The 24,483-nt window shown below is 37.2% G+C and overlaps 1 protein-coding gene across 3 annotated transcripts in view; it reads left to right on the top strand.

Moving 5' to 3' along the window:
* Nucleotides 1–1,262: 1,262 nt before the first annotated feature.
* The window catches only part of LOC106825142 (glycine N-phenylacetyltransferase-like), a 37,803-nt gene continuing 14,582 nt past the window's right edge, over nt 1,263–24,483 (top strand). The window contains exons 1-3 of one of the 3 annotated variants that reach the window (XM_014831770.3): nt 1,263–1,388; nt 6,479–6,574; nt 18,835–18,942. In XM_014831770.3, coding sequence (XP_014687256.1) covers nt 6,497–6,574; nt 18,835–18,942 — 186 coding nt within the window. In that variant the 5' untranslated portion in view covers nt 1,263–1,388; nt 6,479–6,496. Of the gene's footprint in view, nt 1,389–6,478; nt 6,575–18,834; nt 18,943–19,011; nt 19,105–24,483 lie in introns of all 3 variants that reach the window. The other 2 variants (XM_070487828.1, XM_070487829.1) reach the window with 2 other exon arrangements.

Genomic DNA, 24,483 nt, shown 5'->3' with positions numbered 1-24,483 from the left:
TAGGCCATTCCAGAGTCTCTCCCAACTCCTTCAGTAGACTGTGTGTCTTTTCAAAGAGTCTGAAAGTATCAAGTACACCTGGAGTGTACTTGCCATCAGGTGTCTGATGAGACACCTGCTGAGAATTGGAATCGTACAGCTCAAGGTGGTCATCTAGCCTTGTACTTCATATCTGTTACCATACTAACTAACACACTTCAAGCTATGTAGCCATATTAAACTAGTTTATGTTATGTTAACTCACAGACTTAAGGGTAATGGAACAATCTTGGATTTTCTTTGGCCAACTGGTGGGAATCTGTGCTATTGAAAACACGTTGGGTTAACACCAAAGGTGAGTTAGAACAATCCGTATTTAAAATAAATATAATTCCACCTTGCTTCCTACGCTTTTATAACAGGAAACTGTGTCTACCTCTCTAGATTAGTGCCCTAATAAGATGGAGGTAATTCACCTCAATACTTTTATCTCTATTTTCAAGATAGATTATGCATGCTAAGATGTCTGGCTACATTTTGATAATGTTTTAACATGAATTTGTTTTTCTTGAACACCAAGAACCCCAAATTAATGCAATGTCTTATCTAACATTGTAATTTGAACATATCCACTTACATACAATGAACTAGTTAAGAATGGCCACCTTAAGCCAACATAAATGAGGAATTCGATGAAGATATTCATTGGAAAATCACACACAGTTATCTGGACTGTGTAAGACTGTGTAGTAGGGCAACATGTCTGTTTTTGACATTCTTCTCTTCATTGTGTCTCTTCATGATTAGCATGATCATATCAAAAGGGGCTGGATCTAAAACCATAGGGGAAAAGTATTTCATGCAATATATTAAGGTAGTTTTGTTTTGGGTTTTGTTTGTTTGTTTCATTTAAGAAATGTTAATGTACATTTTATATTTGTCAGGCACTTGCCTAAGCATTTCATAAATGTTAGCCCATTTAATTTAAAAGATAAAAAAAGAGTAATAGTAGATAGTATTATTCACCCTACCTATAGATGAGGAAACTGAAGCACTGAGAGAATAGATAACTGGCCGAAGACACCAACTTATAAACAGTAGCATAAGGATCCAACCCTGACATACAATTACACGCCCAAACTTGCATAACCAGCTCCCTAAACATTGGACCCGGGTGGTGGGAGGGAGTGAATGCCTCTGGATCCCGTGCCAGCTAACAGAATCTTTCCACCTCCACATCCCAGGTTTAAAAGGGCAGGGTCCACATTAAGACATTCAGTTTAGCAATTTCTGTGAAAAATTTACCAAAACACATTTGCATGCCAGGATAAAGGAATTTCATATTCTGGAAAAGTCTGTTGCTTCTCATTTGTTCTGGGTGACCCCTCTGCGTGGAGACAATTTTCAAGGTGAGGACTCATCTCACTGGAGAGAATCACTGCTTTCTAACGTCCTTTTTCTCCCAAATGTTTTTTGTTGGCTTTAGATAGAAAGTACTGAGCTTATTTATTGATACTTATACCGGCGAAAAGGAAGTCTATTCCATTTGAGAAATAACACATCTGCACCTGCTATGCAGACAGCAGATGTACTGTGGGAAAAGTTCTTGGCTGCACTAACTCAGGCTTCCATTTGGAACAGATAAATGACATGGAGGGATTTTGGAAGCTGGTGGGTGAACGAAGAGGTAATAACATTTTCAAGGAAGAATGCTGATCCAAGTAACATTTATCTAGCACCTACTGTATAGAGATAATATGCAGACATTATTCTCTTTACTCCTTTAGGAAACATTCCAAAGGAGGCAGCTTGTTCCTCGTATAAATACTAACCAGGAAAGTGAAGTAGTACTCTGTTCAAGTTTAGAGAAGAAATAGGCAGAAGAATACAGACTAGAATGCAGGCCAGATTTACTGTTAGTTTAAATCATATGAAAAAGAAAGTTAATTTAAAAGATTTTACCTATAATGCTATGACCATAAAATAGTTTTTGATATTTCGTTTTCCCTTCTAAATTCATCTTTCTATATCCTTACAATTCTCATATATGTTACATATTGAATATGCACAAGCACAGCTTTACATATTCTAATAAAAAACTATGTGTTGTTTTATGTTCTACATTTTCTCTTTTCATTTTAATACTCTCTCACGTATCTGTGTGTGTGTGTGTGTATCGTATTTATTATGTTATGTTCCTTAGAGTTGCAACGTTCTAAGAGATCATAATTTATGTAACCTTATCTTAGTGAAAGACATAGAAATTGTGTCTTGTTGTTTCTATTTGTTAATGTTGCTTTATAAAACCATTCTTTAGAACTCATTTTCTTTGTTTGAATTGTTCCCCTTTGAAAACATTCCAAGTAAGGGAAAGGCTGGGTATGAAGTTCCTTTTTTTGTGGATTTTGCCCATTGCCAGTGCTGAAAGCTCCTGTTGAGGGTTTAGTATTCTTGTTTAGTGTTCTATAGGCTCCTCAGGTTCCAGTATACCTTATTAGCCTGGGTACTAAGTTTTGTTGTTGTTGTTATATTTATTTTTCACTGTGTGTATGTGTGCATGCCTGAATGTAGAGAAATCTCACATCATGTGGTTTTCAGGTATTATAATAACGTTATAACCCCAGGAATTTGGCATCAAACTCCTTTTTCTTCCTGTTCTCTTGTCACATTCTTAAAGGATACCTCTGGATAAAAGGTTACATTTGCCTCTAGGAATATTAAACTTCCACCATCTTGAGACTCTCGGGTATATGTAATAAATGTCTGGTGATACTTTTGTTTTTCATAACTGAGGCTAAATGTTATACTGGTGGCTAGTGGGTAGAGGTCAGGGATGTTACTATATTTTCTGCAATGCAAAGAATTGCCTCCCACAACAAAGAATTATCTGGGCTGAAATATACATAGCACTAAAGAGGAGACACTACTATAGATTCCACAGATGTTAAGGGGGCCAGAAATACCAGGGACAAGTTTGTGCCATAAATTTGACAGCTTAGACGAAATGGACAAATCCCTCCAGAGATCCAAATAGCCAGATGTTGTCCAAAAAAACCTCTGAAAAGATATATATTTACTAAAGAAATTGAATTTGTAGTTAGAATCATTTCTACAGAGAAATGCAATTGTAAGTAAAAATGTTTCCCAGTCCTAGATGGCTTCACTGTTGAAATCAACAAATATTTGAGGGGGCCAGCCCCGTGTCCGAGTGGTTAAGTTCACACATGGCGGCCCAGGGTTTCGCTGGTTCGGATCCTGGGTGCGGACATGGCACCACTCGTCAGGCCACGTTGAGGCAGCATCACATGTACCACAACTAGAAGGACCTGCAACTAAGATATACAACTATGTACCAGGGGGGACCTGGGGAGATAAAGCAGAAAAAAAAAAAAGATTGGCAACAGTTGTTAGCTCAGGTGCCAATCTTTAAAAAAAAAACACAAATATTTGAGGAAGAAACAGTATTAATTCTGAACAAACTTCTTAAGAAAATGAGGAGGAAATGCTTTCTTAATTCATATTTTGTGTCTATAACTTTTATTATTTCAAAACCAGATAAAGATTTTACTTGAAAAGTACAGACTAATATCCCTTATAAACATAAGTACAAAAATCCTTAACAAAATAATAGAAGTTGATACAACAATATGTAACAAGAATAATACCTCTTGATCAAGTGGGATTTATCCTAATGATATAAGGTTAATTTAGCATTCAAAAATAAATAATTATAATTCAACATATCAGCAAGAAAAGAGAAATATCATATAATCATCCTAATAGATGTATGAAAAGTATTTGACAAATTTCAACATTGATTTATGATTTAAAAAAAAAAACTCTTAGCAAGCTAGAAATATAAAGGAACTTCCTTACCTTGGCAAAGCCCATCTATGAAAAATCAACAGCTACTGTTATACTTAGGTGAGAGAATAGATGTTTTTCCCTAAGATCGAGAACAAAGCAGGGAAGCCCATCTAATCCCCCATATACAACATTTCCCTGCAGTTTCTAGGCAGTGCAATAAGACAAGAAAAGGAAATAAAAGTCATACAGAAGGAAGGAGTATAATTCTTTTTATTTGCAAAAAACATGCTTGATCATATACATAGAAAATTTTAAGTAGTATTCAAAAAACAATACCTACTAGAACAAATAAGTTAATTCAGTAGTTCACAGTACATAGAACAATATAGAAAAATGGATATTTCCATTAACAAGCAACAAATATTTTTTAAAAGCTCAAAATATAAAATAATTTGCATTTATTTATTTATAATAGCATTCAAAAAATTAAATAAATGAGGATAAATTTAATAAAAGATATTCAAGTACAATAAACCAAAAAACTAAAAACATTTTGCTAAACATTTAAAGAATTCTTTTTTTAATTTAAAGAAAACATAGAGAGTTACATCATATTCATGCATTGGAGTATTCAATATTATTCAGATATTACTTCTCACCCAATTGAACTGCAGATTCACTGCAATCTCAATATAAATTTCAGAAGCTTTTTAAAAGAAATTCACAAGCTATTACAAAATTTACATAGAAATGCAAACAACCTAAGCAAAAAGCATGTAAAAAAATTGATAAGACTCACACTATCACATTTCAAGACTTACTGTAAAGCCACAGTAATGAAAACAGTGGTATTATCATAATAGACATATAGCAGTGGGAAGCAAATAACTATAAAGGGAAATCAAGAAACACCGAGGATGAAGGAAATGTTCTATATCTTAAGCATGATGATGGTTTCCTGGGCATACACATGTGTCAAATCCATAAAATTATACAGTTTATATGCTTTTAATTCTGCCTATTCAAATTATTCAGCAATAAATTTTTCTAAAAAAGATGCAACCACATCTATAATAATGCTGGCAAAGACTCCTCTGCACAAGAGACTTTAGGGGGATAAAAGGTCTGTTGTTATCCCCAAAGGACAGACAAGCAACTCGGGGTGTGAGTCAGGACACATGCACATGGAATAGTTGAAAATATTCACTTGTTCAAGCAATCTCAAGCCTGTTCAAGCAGCAGGTTCCAAAAAGTAAATGAGATCTTTGGAACCAGAAACATTTTCTCTTTGAAAGAATCCAACACGGGTTCCATCTCCTCAAGTCTTTATCTTAACTGATCTTCCCAAAAGACATGTATTTCTAAAATGAATAGATCTGGGAAGCCAAAATGCGTCAGCGCTAAAGGGCTGATACATAAAATAATCTTTTTCCTGCTTCCTTCAAGGAATGATAATAATAACGACATATTAGTACTATTTTGTGCCAGGCACTCTGCTAAGAGTTTTACATGCACTTTTTCATTCACTTGGTGCCAGTGCCTGGATGACCTCATTTAATTCTCACAACATAACTATAACATAAGTACAGTATTATTCTCAGGGTACCATTCACACTGAAGTCATTCACATTGTGATCTAGGTTAAAGTTACATCCCATTCCCTCAAAACAGAAGAAAAACCCAATGGGCTGATTTGAATAACTACCGCTAAAAATATTAATAACAACAATAAAAATAACATTTTTGAGTTATTATACACTAGAAACTCTTCTATGCACTTACTATGTATTAACTCATTTAATCCTCACCACAATTTTCTAGGTAGGGTCTGTTTTCATTCAGATTTACTAATGAGGAAACCAAGGTACAAAGAGATTAGATAACTTTTTGGAAGTTACACATTTTGTTAGTGGTGGCATTGGGATAAACACTGGCAGTAACAATCTCAAAAGATGCATTTGTATATTTTAATAATACGTTTGTTAAAATAAATGTGTCTCTAAAGACTGAAATTCAGGGTAGTGTGAAAAGTAAAGTGAAAATTTTCAGAAAGAGAACCATGTTCTCTCTGCCCATTCTCATCCTTCTTTGGAATTGGTGAGGACTTCAGTGAGAGTGACATCAATAAAAGACACTTAAAAATGTCTTGGGGGGCCGGCTCCGTGGCCAAGTGGTTAAGTTCGCGCCCTCCACTGCGGCGGCCGAGGGTTCGGATCCTGGGCGCGGACATGGCACCGCTCATCAGGCCACGTCGAGGCGGCGTCCTACATCCCACAACTAGAATGACGTGCAACTAGGATATACAACTGTGTATGGGGGCGGGGGGTTTGGGGCGATAAAGCAGAAAAAAAAAAAGATTGGCAACAGTTGTTAGCCCAGGTGCCAATCTTTAAAAAAAAAAGGCCTTGGGATTAGACATTAGCATAGAACCTGCTACTCTTTTTTTCTTGGTGTCTTCTATGAGATGGTCTCCTCAGAACTTTCTTGATGCTCCTCCAAACTCCTGTCTTTCAGAGTAAGGCTGGAAATCTAGAGTGACCATACTTTCTCTTCCTCTCCAAGGCAGTTATTTTAGAAGTGGACAGATCTTTCTCACCTGCTATCTTCCAAGGTTCAGGTAAAGGTGTGAGGATACAGTTCCTATTGATTCAGCATCTTCTCATTCCTGACTGTTTCTTGGTCCTCTCTCTAGGTGAAAGTACCTGCCAAGATGCTCCACTTGCAGAGTCCACAGATGCTGCAGATGCTAAAAAAATCCTTGTGGAAGAGCCTCCCTGAGTCCTTAAAGGTGAGAATGGGACATTCTCAGGGAAACAAAAGGTTGCTTCACTTCCTGTGACAGAAGCGGGAAAGAGAATGAGCTTTTACCGAGCACCAATTCTGTGGCAGGAACTCACCCATGCTGCATCTCATTTAGTTCACATCACCTCTTTGCAAGGGAAGTATGTTATGCTCATGTCCCAGAAAAGGAAGCAGGGCTCAGTAATGTGACCTGCCCAATGCTCATAAATGGCAAAACCTACTCTCTGTAGACTCAAAAACTTTTCCTTATTTACTTCTCAAATATGTTTCATAGTAACACTGGAAAATTTGCCTAGATTTCTCTTCAAAAGTTTGACCTAAGTACATTCTAGTTTTTAAACATTCATGCTGAGGAGGGATTAATCACTATGCATCTTCTTGGAACATGTAATAGGTCAAATCTCATTTCATCGAAACCCAAAAGATTGCCTATTATCCATAGAGGAGACCTAGAAATAATTATATACTATTCATTACTTTATTGTAACAACATGTGTTCAAAGGGATTGGATTTATGCATATTTGTATTTATTTTTCACTTTTAACATTCAGGGGATTGCCAAAACTAGTAACCGATTTTTTAAAAGCTCTTTTTCCACCTAAAGATCAAAGAGCAAGTCACACACAACAGTTCAGCACCAACACCAACAGGGACCTCAGGGCCAGGAGCAGTGGCAGCACAGAAGCCTTAGTAGCAATAGCAAGTACTTGTTGCCCTTATCTTATCCCAGTCACTGGGCTTTATCTATGAGACACACAAGCCTCAAAACTCTCCTATGAGGAGAGTGCACTCTTCTCCCTATGTTGTAGATAATGAATATGAGACCAAGAAAAATTGAATAACTTGCCCAAGTAATTACTGCTTGGGTCAGGAATATAATCCACCTACTGAATTTCAACTCTCCTGATCCTTCCTGCATGTTTTGAGAAAAATAAGCCCTCAACATCAAATGGTAGTAAGAATGGGGGGAAACGGTCGCTCACACATTGCTGGTGGGAATGTGAAATGGTACAGCCACTCTGGAAAAACAATTTGTAAGTTTCATTTAAAATTAAACGTGCAACTATCATACAACCAGAAATTACACTCCTGAGCATTTTCCTGAGAAAAATACAAATTTACACTCACACACAAATATATATACTATTGTTTGTAACACCCTTATTCATAATAGCCTTAAACTGGAAACAACCCAGATGTCCTTCACTGGGTGAATGGTTAAATGAATTATGGTACATTCATACTATGGAATACTACTGAGTGATAAAAAATAATGAATGGACCATTGATACCTCAAAACAATCTGGATGAAGCTCGAGAGAATTATGTTGAGTGGAAAAAGCCAGTCTCAAAAGGTTACTTGCTGGGGTGGGCCCCGTGACCAAGTGGTTAAGTTCACATGCTCCATTTCCTTGGCCCAGCGTTTTACCATTTTGGATCCTGGGTGCAGACATGGCACCACTCATCAAACAATGCTGAGGCAGTGTCCCACATAGCACAACCAGAAGGACCTACAACTATAACCTATAGCTATGTACTGTCAGGCTTTGGGGAGAAGAAGAAAAAGAAAAAGAAGATTGTCAACAGATGTTAGCTCAGGTGCCAACCTTTAAAAAAAAAAGGTTACATGCTGTATGATCTCATTTATATAAAATTCTTGAAATAACAAAATTAAAGAAATGGAGGACAGATTAATGGTTGCCACTGGTTAAGGAGGAGGTGGAGAGTGGGAAGGTAATATGTGTGTCTATAAAGTACCAACAAGAGGGATCCTCATGATGGAAATGTTTTACATCTTGACTGTGTCAATGTCAATATCCTGGTTGTAATATTGTACAGGCACAGAGACAATAGGTCTGCCAAGTTCAGAGAGTAAGTAGCAGAGCCAAGATTTTACTCCAGGTAAGTTAACACTTGGAGGCAAGTGCTAACCATTTATGTTCATCAACTTGGCACAATGCACTGGATATTGATCAATAAATATCATATATTCTATTTCTGTTGTTCATCCTTCTTTAGAATGTGCACCCTAATCCTACCATAGGAGCTAAGCTGATGGCAGTGACATCTTATTGGTTCTGTGGCTAAAAGGACAGACTCAGGAGACAGCTTGCGTAGGTCTGTGCCTGTCTCTTCTACCAACAAGCTGTGGGCTCATGCCACATTACTAAATCTTTGCATGCTTCAGTTTTCTTACACAAAATGGGAGTAATGACAGCTCTGACCTCTTGGGGTTATTGTCAGGATGAAAAGACTATTTTGAATTGGTAGAACTGTGCCTTGCACACAGAAAAGCTCTGCAAATAATAGCTAATATTGTTATAGATAAGACCATAAATTTACAATGGGGTGAATCATAGATACATCTATTTCCCTCATTTGAGGCTAATACTTTGAAAGACTTGACCTAATTTTGGGGTAAGCTGAATACATTCACTTCCATTTGTAATCTCAACTATTTGTAAACCATCTGCCCACTCTGGGGAAGAGGAAGGTAAGGATTCTTCTATAGGTAGATCATGTGGTTTTATTTTCAATTACTGGAAGTGGGCCAAAGAGACAACTGTCCCTGCCCTTTAATTACTATAGCCTCCACTTATTGGTGGGACATCTTTTGTCTTTACTACAGCATAATTTGAAGACATATGTTAAAAGCCTGAAACACAGGATAACTTTAGATCCAGAATCTCCCTTCCAAAAACCTTCCCAAAACAAATATCAGGCACATATGCAAAGATTTCTGCAAGAACATTCTTTGAAGAGTCATTTGTTACATTGAAAAGTTGGAAACATCTGGAATGTCCATCAAGAAAAGCTAACAAAATAAATTATGGGGCACTTTTATTCTTTTCTCTTACTAAACACAGCAAAAAAAAAAAAAAAACCCTAGACGTTATATATAAAACAAACATATGAAGACTCTGAAATATGGAAAGAAAAAGGTAGACCAAGTAGGGACCTTTGGACTCAAGGACCAGTATAGCAATGAGTTCCTTGGATTTTCTTTTTGTTTCAAATATTTCAGACTAGGTGCTGGAAAAAGCCAGAAACTCAAATGTACCCACCATCACAGGCAAAAGAAGTCCCAAGAAAACCTCTTTAGCCAATAGACCAGGAAAGGGGTAGCCTAGAAAGATAGGAAACTTTAGGCAATAATTGTCTACTCCAGCCAACCACCACAGGAAAACTGAAGCTCTATTCCCACCAGCATAGGCTGAGTAGGGAGCCTGGACTTCCATCCCTACCAGAAGTAAGGAGACACTCTTTCCCCTGTCTACTGAGGAGGTGTCAGAGAAGGTGTAGTGAAGAGTCAGGACTTTCATCATCCAGCAATAAAGAAGCCAAATAACCTTACTGTGGCATCAGTGGAAACTACATGGAGAACAGTAAAAAGGTACCCAGTCCCTCCACTCCAAGCCAGGTATCAGTAGAGGCCTAGTGGAAACTGGAACTCCCACCCACATAGGAACATGGAGTCTCAATACCCCTCTAGTGTCAGTGGAGGCTCAATGGGAAACCTGGATTCCTACTCTCAGCTTGCTGTAAGGAGTGTCCCCTACCCTTCATCCCCTGCCGGAGCAGTGTCATAGAAAGCCAGCCAAAACAGAACATTTGAATAAGAACCAGGGTCTTATAACATACTCTCCAATATGTCCAGGATTCAATTTTAAAAAATCACTTGTCATTTAAGAACCAGGGAAATCTCAAAGTAAGTGAAAAAAGACAATTAACAGATACCAACAGTGACATGACACAGATCTTAGAATTAACTGACAAGGATTTTAAAGAAGCCATCATAAAAATGTTTCCATGAGCAATTACAAAAACACTTGCAACAAGTGAAAAAAATAGACAGTCTTGGAAAAGAAAGAAAAGATACAAGGAAGCAGCAAGCAGAGATGTTACTTCCAAAAATATAAGAACAGAAATCAAAAAAACTCAATAGATGGACTCAGCAGCAGAATGGAGAGGACAGAAGAAAGAATAATAGAACTTGAAGCTAGAATTATAGAAATTACCCAAGCTTAACAATAGAGAGAAAGTACACTGGAGGAAAAAAAGAGGAGAGTCTCAAGGACCTATCAGCCTATAGCAAAAGGTCTAACATTTATGAAATTGTGGTCTCAGAAGCAGAGGAGACATAGTGAGACTGAAAAAAGTACCTGAAGAAATAATGGCTGAAAATTTCCCAAATTTGAAAAAAAAAACTTAAGCCTATAAATTCAAGAAGCTGAGTGTAACCCAAACATGATGAACCCAAAGAAATTCATGCCAATGCACATCATAGTCAAGCTTCTGAAAACTAAAGACAAAGAATAAAATCTTGAAAGCAGCAAGAGAGGAACAATCTTACTTATAGGGCAAAAACAATTTGAGTGGCAACAGATTTCTCATCAGAAACCATAGGAGGCTAGAAGGAAATAACAGACATACTTCAAGTGCTGAAAAAGAACTGTCAACACAGAATTCTAAACCCAGAAAAAATATCCTTCAAGAATTAAGGGGAAATTGAGACATTCTCTGGTGAAGAAAAACTAAGAGAATTGCTGCCAGCAGACCTACCCTAAAAGAATGGCTAAAGGAAGTTCTTTACACAGAAAGGAAATAATAAAAGAAAACATCTTGGAATATCAGGAAAAAAGAACAATGGATAGTAAAAACATAGGTAAATACAAAAAGCTTTCCTTCTCCTCTTGAGTTTTCTATGTTACATTTGACTGTTGCCACAAAAATTATAACACTGTCCAATGTAGGCATCAATGTAGGTAGAAGGAATATTTAAAATTATATAATATATAGAACCTTATTATAATTGAAGGAAGGTAAAGTGATGTCAATGCTGAGAGAGGTGAGGGTGAGTTTGACTGTAAATGAGTAGCTCTAGGGAGATCTTTGTGGTAATTCTGTATCCTCATTGTGGTAGTTACATGAACCTACTTGATAAAATGTCATAGGACTATACGCATACCTTGTACTAATGTCAGGTTCCCAGTTTTGATGTGGTACAATAGTTGCTTAAGATTTATTGTTGGGAAAAATTGGGTGAGCGTAGATAAGACCTCTTTGTACTATCTTTGCTACCTCACGTAAATAAATAAAAAGTTTAAAAAATGAATTTTAGTTCATCAATATTGTAGAATGCTATCCACTCGTTAAAAATCATTTTTATTTATTAGAAAAGAAATATGGCTAGAATATATTTATTCAGCAGGAGGGAAACTTTTCAAAATCACCTGTATCTGAAATTTTCACTTTGTAAAATTTGTTGTCTGTGTATATGAATAGAAGGAAATTTATGACAGATTTTTAAATTTTTTTATTGTGGTCCAAATAGTTTATAACATTTTGAAAATCCAATGATACATCAATATTTGTCAAACACCATATAAATGTGCCCCGGCACCCCTTGTGCCCTCCCTGCCCCCCCCTTTCCTCCTGGTAACCACTAAATTGTTCTCTTTGTCCATAAGTTTGTTTATATTCCACATATGAGTGAAATCATAGAGTGTTTGTCTTTCTCTGTCTGGCTTATTTCGCTTAACATGATGCCCTCAAGCTCCATCCATGTGACTGCAAATGGGGCAATTATGTCTTTTTTATGGCTGAGTCATATTCCACTGTATATATATATATATATATATATATATATATATATATATATATACCACATTTTTATCTGATCATCAGTCGCTGGGTACTTGGTTTGCTTCCACGTCTTGGCTATTGTGAATAATGCTGAAATGAACATGGGGGTGCATAAGTCTCTTTGTATTGTTGGTTGCAAGTTCTTTGGGTAAATACCCAGGAATGGTATACCTGGATCATATGCTAATTCTATTTTTAATTTTTAGAGAAATCTCCATACTGTTTTCAAAAGTGGCTGCACCAGTTTGCATTCCCGCCAGCAGTGGATGAGGGTTCCCTTTTCTCCACAACCTCTCCAACATTTATTATTTTTTGTCTTGCTGAGTATAGCCATTCTAACAGACATAAGATGATATCTAAGTGTAGTTTTGATTTGCATCTCCCTGATGATTAGTGATGTTGAACATCAATTCATGTGCCTATTGGCTATCTGTATATCTTCTTTGGAAAAATGTCTGTTCAGATCCTCTGCCCACTTTTTGATTGGGTTTGTTTTTTTTTTGTAGTTTAGTTGTGTTCTTTATATATTATGGAGATTAACCCCTTATCAGATATATATGACTTTCTTCCAGTTGGTGGGTTGTTTTTTCATTTTGATCATGGTTTCCTTTGCCTTCCAGAAGTTCTTTAGTCTGATGAAGTCCCACTCATTTATTTTTTTCTTTTGTATCCCTTCTCTGAGTGGACATCATATTTGAAAAGATCCTTTTAAGGCTCATGTCAAAAAGTGTATTGGCTATATTTTCTTCCAGAAGCTTTATGGTTTCATGTCTTACCTTCAAGTCTTTGATCCATTTTGAGTCTATTTTTGTGTATGGAGAAAGATAGTGGTCTACTTTCATTCTTTTGCATATGGCTGTCCAGTTTTCCTAGCACCATTTACTGAAAAGGCTTTCCTTTCTCCATTATATGTTTCGGGCTCCTTTGTAGAAGATTAGCTGTCCACAGATGAGTGGTTTTATTTCCGGGCTTTCAATTCTGTTCCATTTGTACCAGTACCATGCTGTTTTGATAACTATAGCTTTGTAATATGTTTTGAAGTCAAGGATTGCAATGCCAGCAGCTTTGTTCTTGTTTCTCAGGATTCCTTTGGCTATTCTGGGACTTTTGTTTCCCCATAAGAAGTTTAAGATTCTCTGTTCTATTTCTGTGAAGAATGTCATTGGGATTCTGATTGAGATTGCATTGAATCTATATATTTCTTTAGGTAAAATGGACATTTTAACTATGTTTATTCTTCCAATACATGTACATCAAATATCTTTCCTTTTCTTTAAGTCATTCTCGATTTCTTTCAGTAATGACTTATAGCTTTCCTTGTATAGGTCTTTCACCTCCGTGGTTAAATTTATTCCTAGATATTTTATTCTCTTTGTTGTGATTGTAAATGGGGTTTTACTCTTGAGTTCTTGTTCTATTAGTTCATATTAGAGTACAGAAATGCCACTGATTTTTTTTTTAAAGATTTTATTTTTTCCTTTTTCTCCCCAAAGCCCCCGGTACATAGTTGTATATTCTTCGTTGTGTGTCCATCTAGTTGTGGCATGTGGGACGCTGCCTCAGCATGGTTTGATGAGCAGTGTCATGTCCACGCCCAGGATTCGAACCAACGAAACACTGGGCCGCCTGCAGCGGAGCACGCGAACTTAACCACTCGGCCACGGGGCCAGCCCCGAAATGCCACTGATTTTTGTAAGTTGATTTTGTTTTCTGCAACTTTGCTGTAGTTGTGGATTATTTCTAATAGTTTTCCAATGGATTCTTTAGGGTTTTCTATATATAAAATCATGTCATCTGCAAACAGGCAGAGTTTCACTTCTTCAGTGCCTGTTTGGATTCCTATTTCTTTTTCCTGCCTAATTGCTCTGGCCAAAATCTCTAGTACTATGTTGAATAAGAATGGTGAGAGTGGGCGCCCTTGTCTTCTTCCTGCTCTCAGTGGGGTGGTTTTCAGTTTTTCCCAATAGAGTATGACATTAGCAGTGTGTTTGTTATATATGGCCTTTATTATGTTGAGATATTTCCCTTCTATACCCATTTTATTGAGAGCTTTTCTCATGAACAAGTGTTGGATCTTGTCAAATGCTTTCTCTGCACCTATGGAGATGAACATGTGGTTCTTTTTCCCCCTTTTTTTAATATGGTATATCACATTGATTGATTTGCACATGTTGAACCATCCCTGTGTCCCTGGTATGAATCCTACTTGATCATGGTGTATGATCTTTTTAATGTATTGCTGTATTCAGTTTGCCAGTATTTTGTTGAGGATTTTTGCATCTATGTTCATCAGCGATATTGGCCTGTAGGTTTCCTTCTTTGTGTTGTCCTTGTCTGGCTTTGGGATCAGGGTGATGCTGGCCTCACAGAATGTGTTAGGAATATTTCCATCATCTACAATTTTTTGGAATGGTTTAAGAATAGGTAATAAACTGTCTTTAAGTGTTTGGTAGAATTCTCCAGAGAAGCTGTTTGGTCCTGGACTTTTATTTTTGTGGAGGTTTTTTTATTACTGTTTCAATCTCCTTACTTGTGACTGGTCTATTCAGATTCTCTATTTCTTCTTGATTCAGTTTTGGGAGGTTGTGAAAGTCTAATAATTTATACATTTCTTCTAGATTGTCCATGTAGTTTTTCATAATATTCTCTTATAATCTTTTGTATCTCTGTGGCATATTTTGTAATTTCTCCTCTTTCATTTCTAATTTTATTTATTTGAGGCTTCTCTCTTTTTTTAGTGAGTCTAGCTAAGGGTTTGTCAATTTTGTTTATCTTCTCAAAGAACCAGCTCCTTGTTTTGTTCATCCTATTTACAGTATTTTTTGTTTCAATTTCATTCATTTCTGCTCTAATTTTTATTATTTCCCTCCTTCTCCTGAGTTTGGGCTTTGTTTGTTCTTTTTTTCCTAATTCTGTAAGAGTAGTTTAAGGTTGTTTATTTGAGATTTGTCTGTTTTTGACATGGGTCTGTATTGCTATAAATTACCATCTTAGGACTGCTTTTGCTGCATTCCGTAAGAGTTGGTATGGTGTGTTTCATTCTCATTTGTCTTCAAAAATTTTCTCGTCTCTCCCTTTATTTCTTCAGCGACCCACTGGTTGTTCAGTAGCATCTTGTTTAGTCTCCACTTTTTTGTTCCTTTTCCAGCTTTTTTCTTGTAGTTGATTTCTAGTTTCACAGCAATGTGGTTGGAGAAGATAGTAGATATGATTTCAATCTTCTTAAATTTATTGAGGTTTACCTTGTTTCCAAGTATATGGTCTATTCTTGAGAATGTTCCATGGGTGCTTGAGAAGAATGTACATTCTGATGTTTTTGGATGGAGTGCTCTCTATATATCTACTAAGTTCATCTGGTCTTGCTTTTCATTTAAGTCCACTATCTCCTTGTTGACTTTTTGTCTGGATGATCTATCCATTGATGTAAGTGAGGTGTTGAGGTCTCCCACCATTTTTGTGATGTTGTTGATATCTCCTTTTAGATTTGTTAATAGTTACTTTGTGTGCTTTGGTGCTCCTGTGTTGGGTGCATACATTTTTATAAGCCTTATGTCTTCTTGGTGGAGAGTCCCTTTTATTATTTTATACTGCCCCTCTATGTCTGTCTTTATCAGTTTTATCTTGAAGTCTACTTTGTAAGTATGGAAACACCTGCTTTCTTTTGTTTACCATTAGCTTGGAGTATTGTCTTCCATCCCTTCACTCTGAGCTTATGTTTGTCTCTAGAGCTGAGATGTTTCCCAGAGGCAGCATATTGTTGGGTCTTGTTATTTAATCCATCCTGCCACTCTGTGTCTTTTGATTGGAGAATTCAATCCACTTACATTTAGAGTGATTATTGATATATAAAGGCTTAATATTGCCATCTTATCACACAATTCCCGATTCGTCTGCATTTCCTTTTTTTGTCCCATGTATTTCAGACTACCAATTTGATTAGGTAGTTTTCTCTGTTGGTTTTCTTCTTTTTCCCCTTGTTTATTGTAAATATCTCTATTCTATTTATTTACTTAGTGATTACCCTTACGTTTATATAAAAAATCTCATAGTTGAGATTGTCCATTTCCTGATAGCCTCTTATTTCCTTAGACTATACTGATTCCATCCCTTTCCTCTTCTCCTTCTAAGTTACTTATTATTTTTTTTTTTTGAGGAAGATTAGCCCTGAGCCAACATCTGCTGCCAATCCTCTTTTTGCTGAGGAAGACTGGCCCTCAGCTAACATCTGTGCCCATCCTCCTCTACTTTATATGTGGGACATTGACCACAGCATGGCTTGCCAATTGGTGCCATGTGACACCTGGGATCTGAACCAGTGAACCCCAGGCCTCCAAACCAGAATGTGAAAATTTGACCACTGCGCCACCAGGCCGGCCCCTCTAAATTATTTTTGTCATATCTTTTTCGATCTTGTGTTGTGAATTTGTGGTTAAAATGATGAGATCACTTTTGTTTTGGTATTTTCCTTTTCTTTATCCTTGATGTTAAAGTGAAGTGTTTACGAACCTGATCTGATAGAGAGTTGCCATTTTCTGATTATTGCCTACCTATTCATCTCCTTTCTCAGGGTAGCCTCTTCCTATTTTGGGTAGGGAGGGGGGGCCTTCGTGATGATTTCTTGTAGGGGAGATCTTGTGACAATGAACTCCCTTAGCTTTTGTTTCTCTGGGAAAGTTTTTATGTCTCTGTCATATCTAAAGGAGAGTTTGGCTGGATAGACTGAAGTTTTTGTCTTTCAGGATTTTGAATATCTCATTCCACTTTCTCTTAGCCTTTAAGGTTTCTGCTGAGAAATCCATTGAAAACCTGATAGGGGTTCCTTTGTAAGTTATTTTCTTCTGTCTTGCTGCCCTTAGTACATTTTCTTTGTCCTTGACTTTTTCCAGTTTCACTACTATATGCCTTGAAGTGGGTTTTTTTACATTGACAAAGTTAGGAGATCTGGAGTCCTCTTTACATGGATTTCCAGCTCCCTCCCAAGGTTTGGGAAGTTCTCAGCTATTATTTCTTTAAATAAGTTTGCTGCTCCATTCTCCTGCTCTTCCCCCTCTTGAATACCTATAATCCTTATGTTACATTTCCTGAATTAGTCAGATATTTCTCTGAGAAATTCTTCATTTCTTTTTAGTCTTAGTTCTCTTTTCTCCTCCCTCTGAAGCATTTCTACAGTGCTATCCTCTAACTGGTTGATTCTCTCCTCCATATTATCAGCTCTGTTGTTTAGAGAATCCAGATTTTTCTTTAGTTCATCCATTGTGGTTTTCATCTCCAACAATTCTGACTGGTTCTTTTTTATGGTTTCAATCTCCTTTGTGAAGAAGCTCCTGGATTCGTTAATTTGTCTTTCTGTGTTTTCTTGTAACCTGTTGAGTTTTTTTATGATAGCTCTTTCGAATTCTTTGTCATTTAGGTTATGGATTTCTGTGCCTGCAGGGTTAATTTCTGGGTACTTGTCACTTTCCTCCTGGTCTGGAGATTTAATAAACCTACTCATCCTGCTTGATGGAGTGGATTTTTGCTTCCTCATGGTGCTCTTATCTGGTTGCAGCTGCCAAGTAGCACCACTGGTGGGGATCAGGTACTGTGTATTCTGGACTCCATTCAAACAGGGGCTCCCCAGATCTGGCCATTAACTACTTATCTCTCTGAGCTACTGCTTGGTGGCAGATCTGGGCTGCCATGCAGGGGGAGGGGTACTCTCCTTCCCCAGCACTTTCCCCAGTGTCTGCTTGTCTCTCTGTATGGGGCTCTGGGAAATTGGAGGATTGTGCACCTTTTCTTTTCCCAACCATCACTCCCTCACTCACCACTCTGTGCTCCAGGCAATCCTGGGGCTGGAGTGCTGGGGAGGGGGGGTGTGATGCACCTCCCTCTCCTGTGCACTTTCTCTTCCACCACTGCCACACTCTCCACATCATGCTCTGGGCGATTCTTGGGCTGTGCACTTTCCCTGCTGCCACTGCCAAGTTCTCTGTGCTTTGCTCCAGACAATTCTCTGGCTGCAAACTTTCCCCACCACTACTACCATGCTCACTGCACCATGATCCAGATGATTCTGGAATTGGAGTACCAGGAGGGGATGGGGCACCCTTTTCACCTATGCACTTCCCACCCGTCTTTCTCCATGGAGCTCCTGCAGATCAGCTTCCACTTCATCCAGAGGATCCAGCCCTACAACCACCTTCAGGTTTATGGCTGTGTGGTTCTCTCAGACGTCTTTTGTGATGTGTATATGTCCTCTGTTGGTGTATGACTGTCCTTTTGGTTGTATCTTAGAGAGGAGAGGCCAAGGGAAGAGCTCACTCTGCCATGATGCTGATGTCACTTCTAAAGATATTATTAAATTTTACAATGAGAGAGTTCATGATTTTTATTCATAAATTTTATTTGTCTAGATATTTTACTATGTGAATATTTTTAAAAGATATATTTATTAGGGAAAAAAGTAGAAACTAAAAACTGGTCAGTAGAAATGCTCAGGTACATTCCAATAATAAAATTCCATTATTTCATAGAAATAATCCTTGTCCTGATCAAACAAGGCACTTTGCCATCCCTTCCTAATAAGCTAACTCTCTTACTTTCTTTGGATGCTGTAGGTTTATGGGACTGTCTTCCACATGACTCAAGGAAACCCATTCAAGCTAAAGGCCCTGGTGGACAAGTGGCCTGATTTTAATACAGTGGTTATCCGCCCTCAGGAGCAGGTAAGGTGCCAGATGAGGAATGAATATGTTTCTCTGTTCTTATTTGCTATGTGCCTGCCATGCTCCTAGCAACGTGATGGACCCTGGGGATACATAAATGAATCACAGTGATGGTGAACAAGGTCTGTCCTCAAGAAGCTCACAGCCTAGAGGAGAATATAGGTAAGTCCATAGATACAGGCATACCTCTTTTTATTATGCTTTGTTTTATTGTACTTTGAAGATATTGCATTTTTTGCAAATTGAAGGTTTATTGTCACTCTGTGTCAAGCAAGTCTATTGGCATCATTTTTCCAACAGCATTTTCTGACAATGTCTCTGTGTCATATTTTGGTAATTCTTGCAATGTTTTAAACTTTTTCACTATTCTTATATTTTTATAGTGATCTGTGATCAGTGATCTTTGATGTTACTATTATAATTGTTTGGGGACACCACCAACCACACCCTTATAAGATGGTGAACTTAATCAATGAATGCTGTGTGTGTGTTCTGACTGCTCCACTGACTGGCTATTCCTCTGTCTCTGTCTCTATCCTTGGGCCTGCCTATTTCCTGAGATACATCAATATTGAAATTAGGCCAATTAATAACCCTACAATGGCCTTTAAGTGTTCAAGTGAAAGGAAGAGTCACACATCTCTCACTTTAAATCAAAATCTAGAAATGATTAAGTTTAGTGAGGAAGTCATGTTGACTGCTGAAATATGCCAAAAACTTGGCCTTCTGCACCAAAAAGTTAACCAAGTTGTAAATGCAAAGGAAAAGTTCTTTAAGGAAATTAAAAGTGCTATTCCAGTAAACACACGATTGATAAAAAAGTGAAATGGACTTTTTGCAGATATGGAGAAAGTTTTAGCCATCTGGATAAAAGATCAAACCTGCCACATCATTCCCTTAAGCCAAAGCCTAACCCAGAGTAAGATGCTAACTCTCTTTAATTCTATTAAGGCTGAGAAAGATGAGGAAGCTGCAGAAAATAAGTTTGAAGGTAGCAGAGGTTGGTTCATGAGGTTTAAAGAAAGACGCCAATGGAAAACAGTATGGAGATTCCTCAAAAAACTAAAAATAGAACTACCATATGATCCAGCCATCCCACTACTGGGTATTTATCCAAAGAGCCTGAAGTCAGCAATCTCAAAAGTCCTATGCACCCCAATGTTTATTGCAGCACTGTTTACAATAGCCAAGACGTGGAAGCAACCTAAGTGCCTATCAACAGACGAATGGATAAAGAAGATGTGGTACATATATACAATGGAATACTACTCAGCTGCAAAACAGAACAAAATCATCCCATTTGCAATAACATGGATGGACCTTGAGAGAATTATGTTAAGTGAAATAAGCCAATGAGAGAAAGATAATCTGTGTATGACTCCGCTCATGTGAGGAATTTAAAACTATGGACCAAGAACAGTTTAGTGGATACCAGGGGAAAGGTGGGGTGGGGGGTGGGCACAAAGGGTGAAGTGGTGCACCTACAACATGACTGACAAACATTAATGTACAATTGAAATTTCACAAGATTGTAACCTATCAATAACTCAATAAAAAAAAAAAAGAAGAAAGACGCCATTTCCATAACATAAAAGTGCAAGGTGAAGCAACAAGTGCTGATGCAGAAGCTGCAGCAAGCTATCCAGAAGATCCAGCTAAAATAATTAATGAAGGTGGATACTAAACAACAGATTTTCAATGCAGACAAAACAGCCTTATATTGAAAGAAGGTGCCATCTAGGACTTTCTTGGCTAGAGAGAAGTCGATGCCCAGCTTGAAAGCTTCAAAGATAGGCTGAATTTCTTGTTATGGGCAATGCAGCTGGTGGCTTTAAGTTAAAGCCAATGCTCAGTTACCATTCCCAAAATCCTAGGGCCCTTAAGAATTATGCTAAATCTACTCTGCCTGTGCTCTATAAGTGGAACAACAAAGCCTAGATGGCAGCATATCTGTTTACAACATGGTTTACTGAGTATTTTAAGCCCACTGTTGAGATCTACTGATCAGAAAAAAAGATTTGTTTCAAAATATTACTGCTTATTGACAATGCACCTGGTCACCCAAGAGTCTGATGGAAATGTTCAATGAGATTAATGTTGTTTTCATGCCTTCTAACACAATATCCATTCTTCAGCCCATGAATCAAGGAGTAGTTTTGTTTTCAAGTCTTATTATTTAAGAAACACATTTCATAAGACTATAGCTGTCATAGATATTGATTCCTCTGATGGATCTGGGCAAAGTAAATTGAAAATCTTCTGGAAAGGATCCATTATTCTAGATGCCATTAAGAACATTCACAATTCCTAGGAAGAGGTCAAAATATCAACATTAACAGGAGTTTGGAAGGAAGTGACTGCAGATGTGATGGAAATATCAAAAGAACTAGAGGTAGAAGTGGACCCTGAAGATATCACTGAATTGCTGCAATTTCATGATACAACTTTAATGGATGAGGAATTCCTTCTCATGGAGGAGCAAAGAAAGTGGTTTCTTGAGATGAAATCTACTCCTGGTGAAGATGCTGTGAAGATGCTGAAATGACAACAAAGGATTGAGATCATATAAACTTAGTTGATAAAAGGAGCAGCAGGGCTTGAGAGAATTGACTCCAATTTTGAAAGAAGTTCTACTGTGAGAAAAATGCGATCAAATAAGATCTCATGCTACAGAGAAATCCTTCTTGAAAGGAAAAGTCAATTGATGTGGCAAACTTCACCGTTGTCTTATTTTAAGAAATTGCCACAACCACCCTAACCTTCAGCATTCACACTCTGATCAGTCAGCAGCCATCAAAATCAAGGCAAGACTCTCCACCAGCAAAAAACTTATCACTTGCTGAAGGCTCAGATGATGGTTAGCATATTTTAGCAATAAGGTATTTTTAAACTAAGGTATATACATTGATTTTATACATGATGCTATTGCCCACTTACTAGACTACAGTATAGTGTAAACATAATTTATATGTACTGGGAAACCCAAAAATTTGTGTGACTCACTTTATTGTAATATTTGCTTTACTGTGGTGGTCTGGAACTGAACCCGCAATATCTCCGTAGTATGCCTATAAATTACAACATAGTGTGAAATGTGCAGGAAAAGAAGAATGAACAAGATAAAGAAGTAACACAAGTAGAAAGCTGATTAAAACTATATGTGGTACACTTTCATACTCATTCATTGTTTTCTTTTGTTTTCCAAACTGTCCCCAAAACACAAATCTGCTGATTCTGAAGACCAAATGCTCTTCGTTTTTTCTTGCACTCAGTTTGTGGGAATAGAGGCAACCGATGGAAGGTTGTGCTAATTTAAGATTATGTTGATAGTATAGATAAGAGGCTGATCTCTTATTAACGATATAAAGGAGCATTTCCCAGGCTAGACTTCTATATTGTAATAAACCAGATGCTACTTCCATTTTTAACTTTTAACCTAACAGGAAAAAATATTTTTTGCTCTTTAAAAACACCAACTTTGAAACCCCAACTCATTTACACTAACTCTCAACTTCTTATTGTGATACTGTCTTCCCAGTGAGATGCTGCATGGAGTTGTAACCTCCTGTCATCAATAAAGTCAATAAAATGGGACACAAAATAAAACTAAATGTGAGAGAGATTTCAGGTAGAGGATCAGAGAGGCTTCCTAGTGGACATTTTAGAAAAACTGGATGTTGAAGATAAAGAAGTTTTCTTAGACAGGGCAGGACTGCATTCCAAGCAGAGAAAATAGCAATTGTGAGGCATAAAGTCTGAAACAACAGAATGAATTGAGGACAATTAAGGAGCAAATTAACATGTTGGGAATTGTTGATTGGAATTACATATTGTGTAATAATTTGGCTTGCTAATATTTCATTGAGAATTTTTACATCTATATTAATCAGAGATACTGGTCTGCAGTTTTATTTTCTTGTAGTGTCCTTATCTGGCTTCATTATCAGAGTACTGCTGGCCTCAAGATATGTATTTGGGAGAGTTTCCTTCTTTTCAATTTTTGGAAGAGTTTGAGAAGGATTGACATTAACTGTTTAAATGTTTTTTTGAATTCACCCACAAAACCATTTGGTCTCGGGCTTCTCTGCGTTGGGAAATTTTTGATTACTGATTCAACTCCTTACTTGTTATTGGTCTGTTCAGATTTTCTATTTGTTCATGATTCAGTCTAGGTAGGTTGTATGTTTCTAAGAATTTATCCATTTCTTTTAGACTATCCAATTTTTTGTGTATAAATGTTTAGAGTAGTTGCTTATGATCCTTTGTATTTAAGCGGTATCAGTTATTTATTCATTTATTTTTGCTGAGGAAGATTCGCCCTGAGCTAACACGTATTGCCAATATTCCTCTTTTTGCTGAGGAAGATACACCCTGAGCTAACATCTGTTGTCAATCTTCCTCTTTTTTTATATGAGCCACCACAACAGCATGGCCACTGACAGACGAGTGGTGTAGGTCTGCAACTAGGGACTGAACCCAGGCCACCAAAGCAGAGCACACCAAATTTAACCACCAGGCCACTGTGGCTGGCCCTCAGTGGTATTAATTTTAATGCCTCCTCTTCATTTCTGATTTTATTTATTTTCTTCATTTCTGAAGAAGTGAATTTATTTATTTATTTATTTTCTTCATTTCTGATTTTATTTATTTATATCTCTTCTCTCTTTTTCCTTTTTATTTTGTTGGGGCTTCTTTCTTTTTTAAAAATTTATTTATTTATTTTATTTATTTTTGGATTGCATCATATTTCGAATTCTGTGTAGATTACATCATGTTCACCACCTGAAGACCAATTATAGTCCATCCTCTCACATGTGAGCCTAATCACCCCTTTTTCGCTCCCCCCTTCCCCCTTCCACTATGGTAGCCACCAATCCAATCTCCAATGCTATGTGTTTTTTTGTCGTTGTTTTTATCTTCTACTTATGATTGAGATCATATGGTACTTGACTTTCTCCCTCTGACTTATTTCACTCAGCATAATATCCTCAAGGTCCATCCATGTTGTCACAAATGACGGTATTTCATCATTTCTTATGGCTGAGTATTATTCCATTGTGTGTATATACCACATATTCTTTATCCATTCGTCCTTTGATGGGCACCTAGGTTGCTACCATGTCTTGGCTATTGTGTATAGTGCTGCAATGAACATAAGGGTGCAAGTATCTTTTTACCTTTGTATTTTCAAGTTCTTTGGATAAATACCCAGCAGTGGGGTAGCTGGATCATATGGTAGATCTATCCTTAATTTTCTGAGGATACTCCATACTGCTTTCCATAGTGGTTGCACAAGTTTGCACTCCTACCAACAGTGAACAAGTGTTCCCTTCTCTCCACATCCTCTCCAACATTTATTGTTTCCTGTCTTGTTAATTTTAGCCATTCTGAGTGGAGTGAGGTGATACCTCATTGTAGTTTTGATTTGCATTTCCCTGATAGCTAATGATGTTGAGCATCTTTTCATACGCCTGTTGGCCATCTGTATATCTTCTTTGGAGAAATGTCTGTTCAGATCTTTTGCCCATTTTCTAATTGGAT

The sequence above is a fragment of the Equus asinus genome, chromosome 17, assembly GCF_041296235.1.
Source record: "Equus asinus isolate D_3611 breed Donkey chromosome 17, EquAss-T2T_v2, whole genome shotgun sequence".
NCBI classification, from domain to species: domain Eukaryota; kingdom Metazoa; phylum Chordata; class Mammalia; order Perissodactyla; family Equidae; genus Equus; species Equus asinus.
This window is presented reverse-complemented; position numbering and strand designations above follow the sequence as displayed.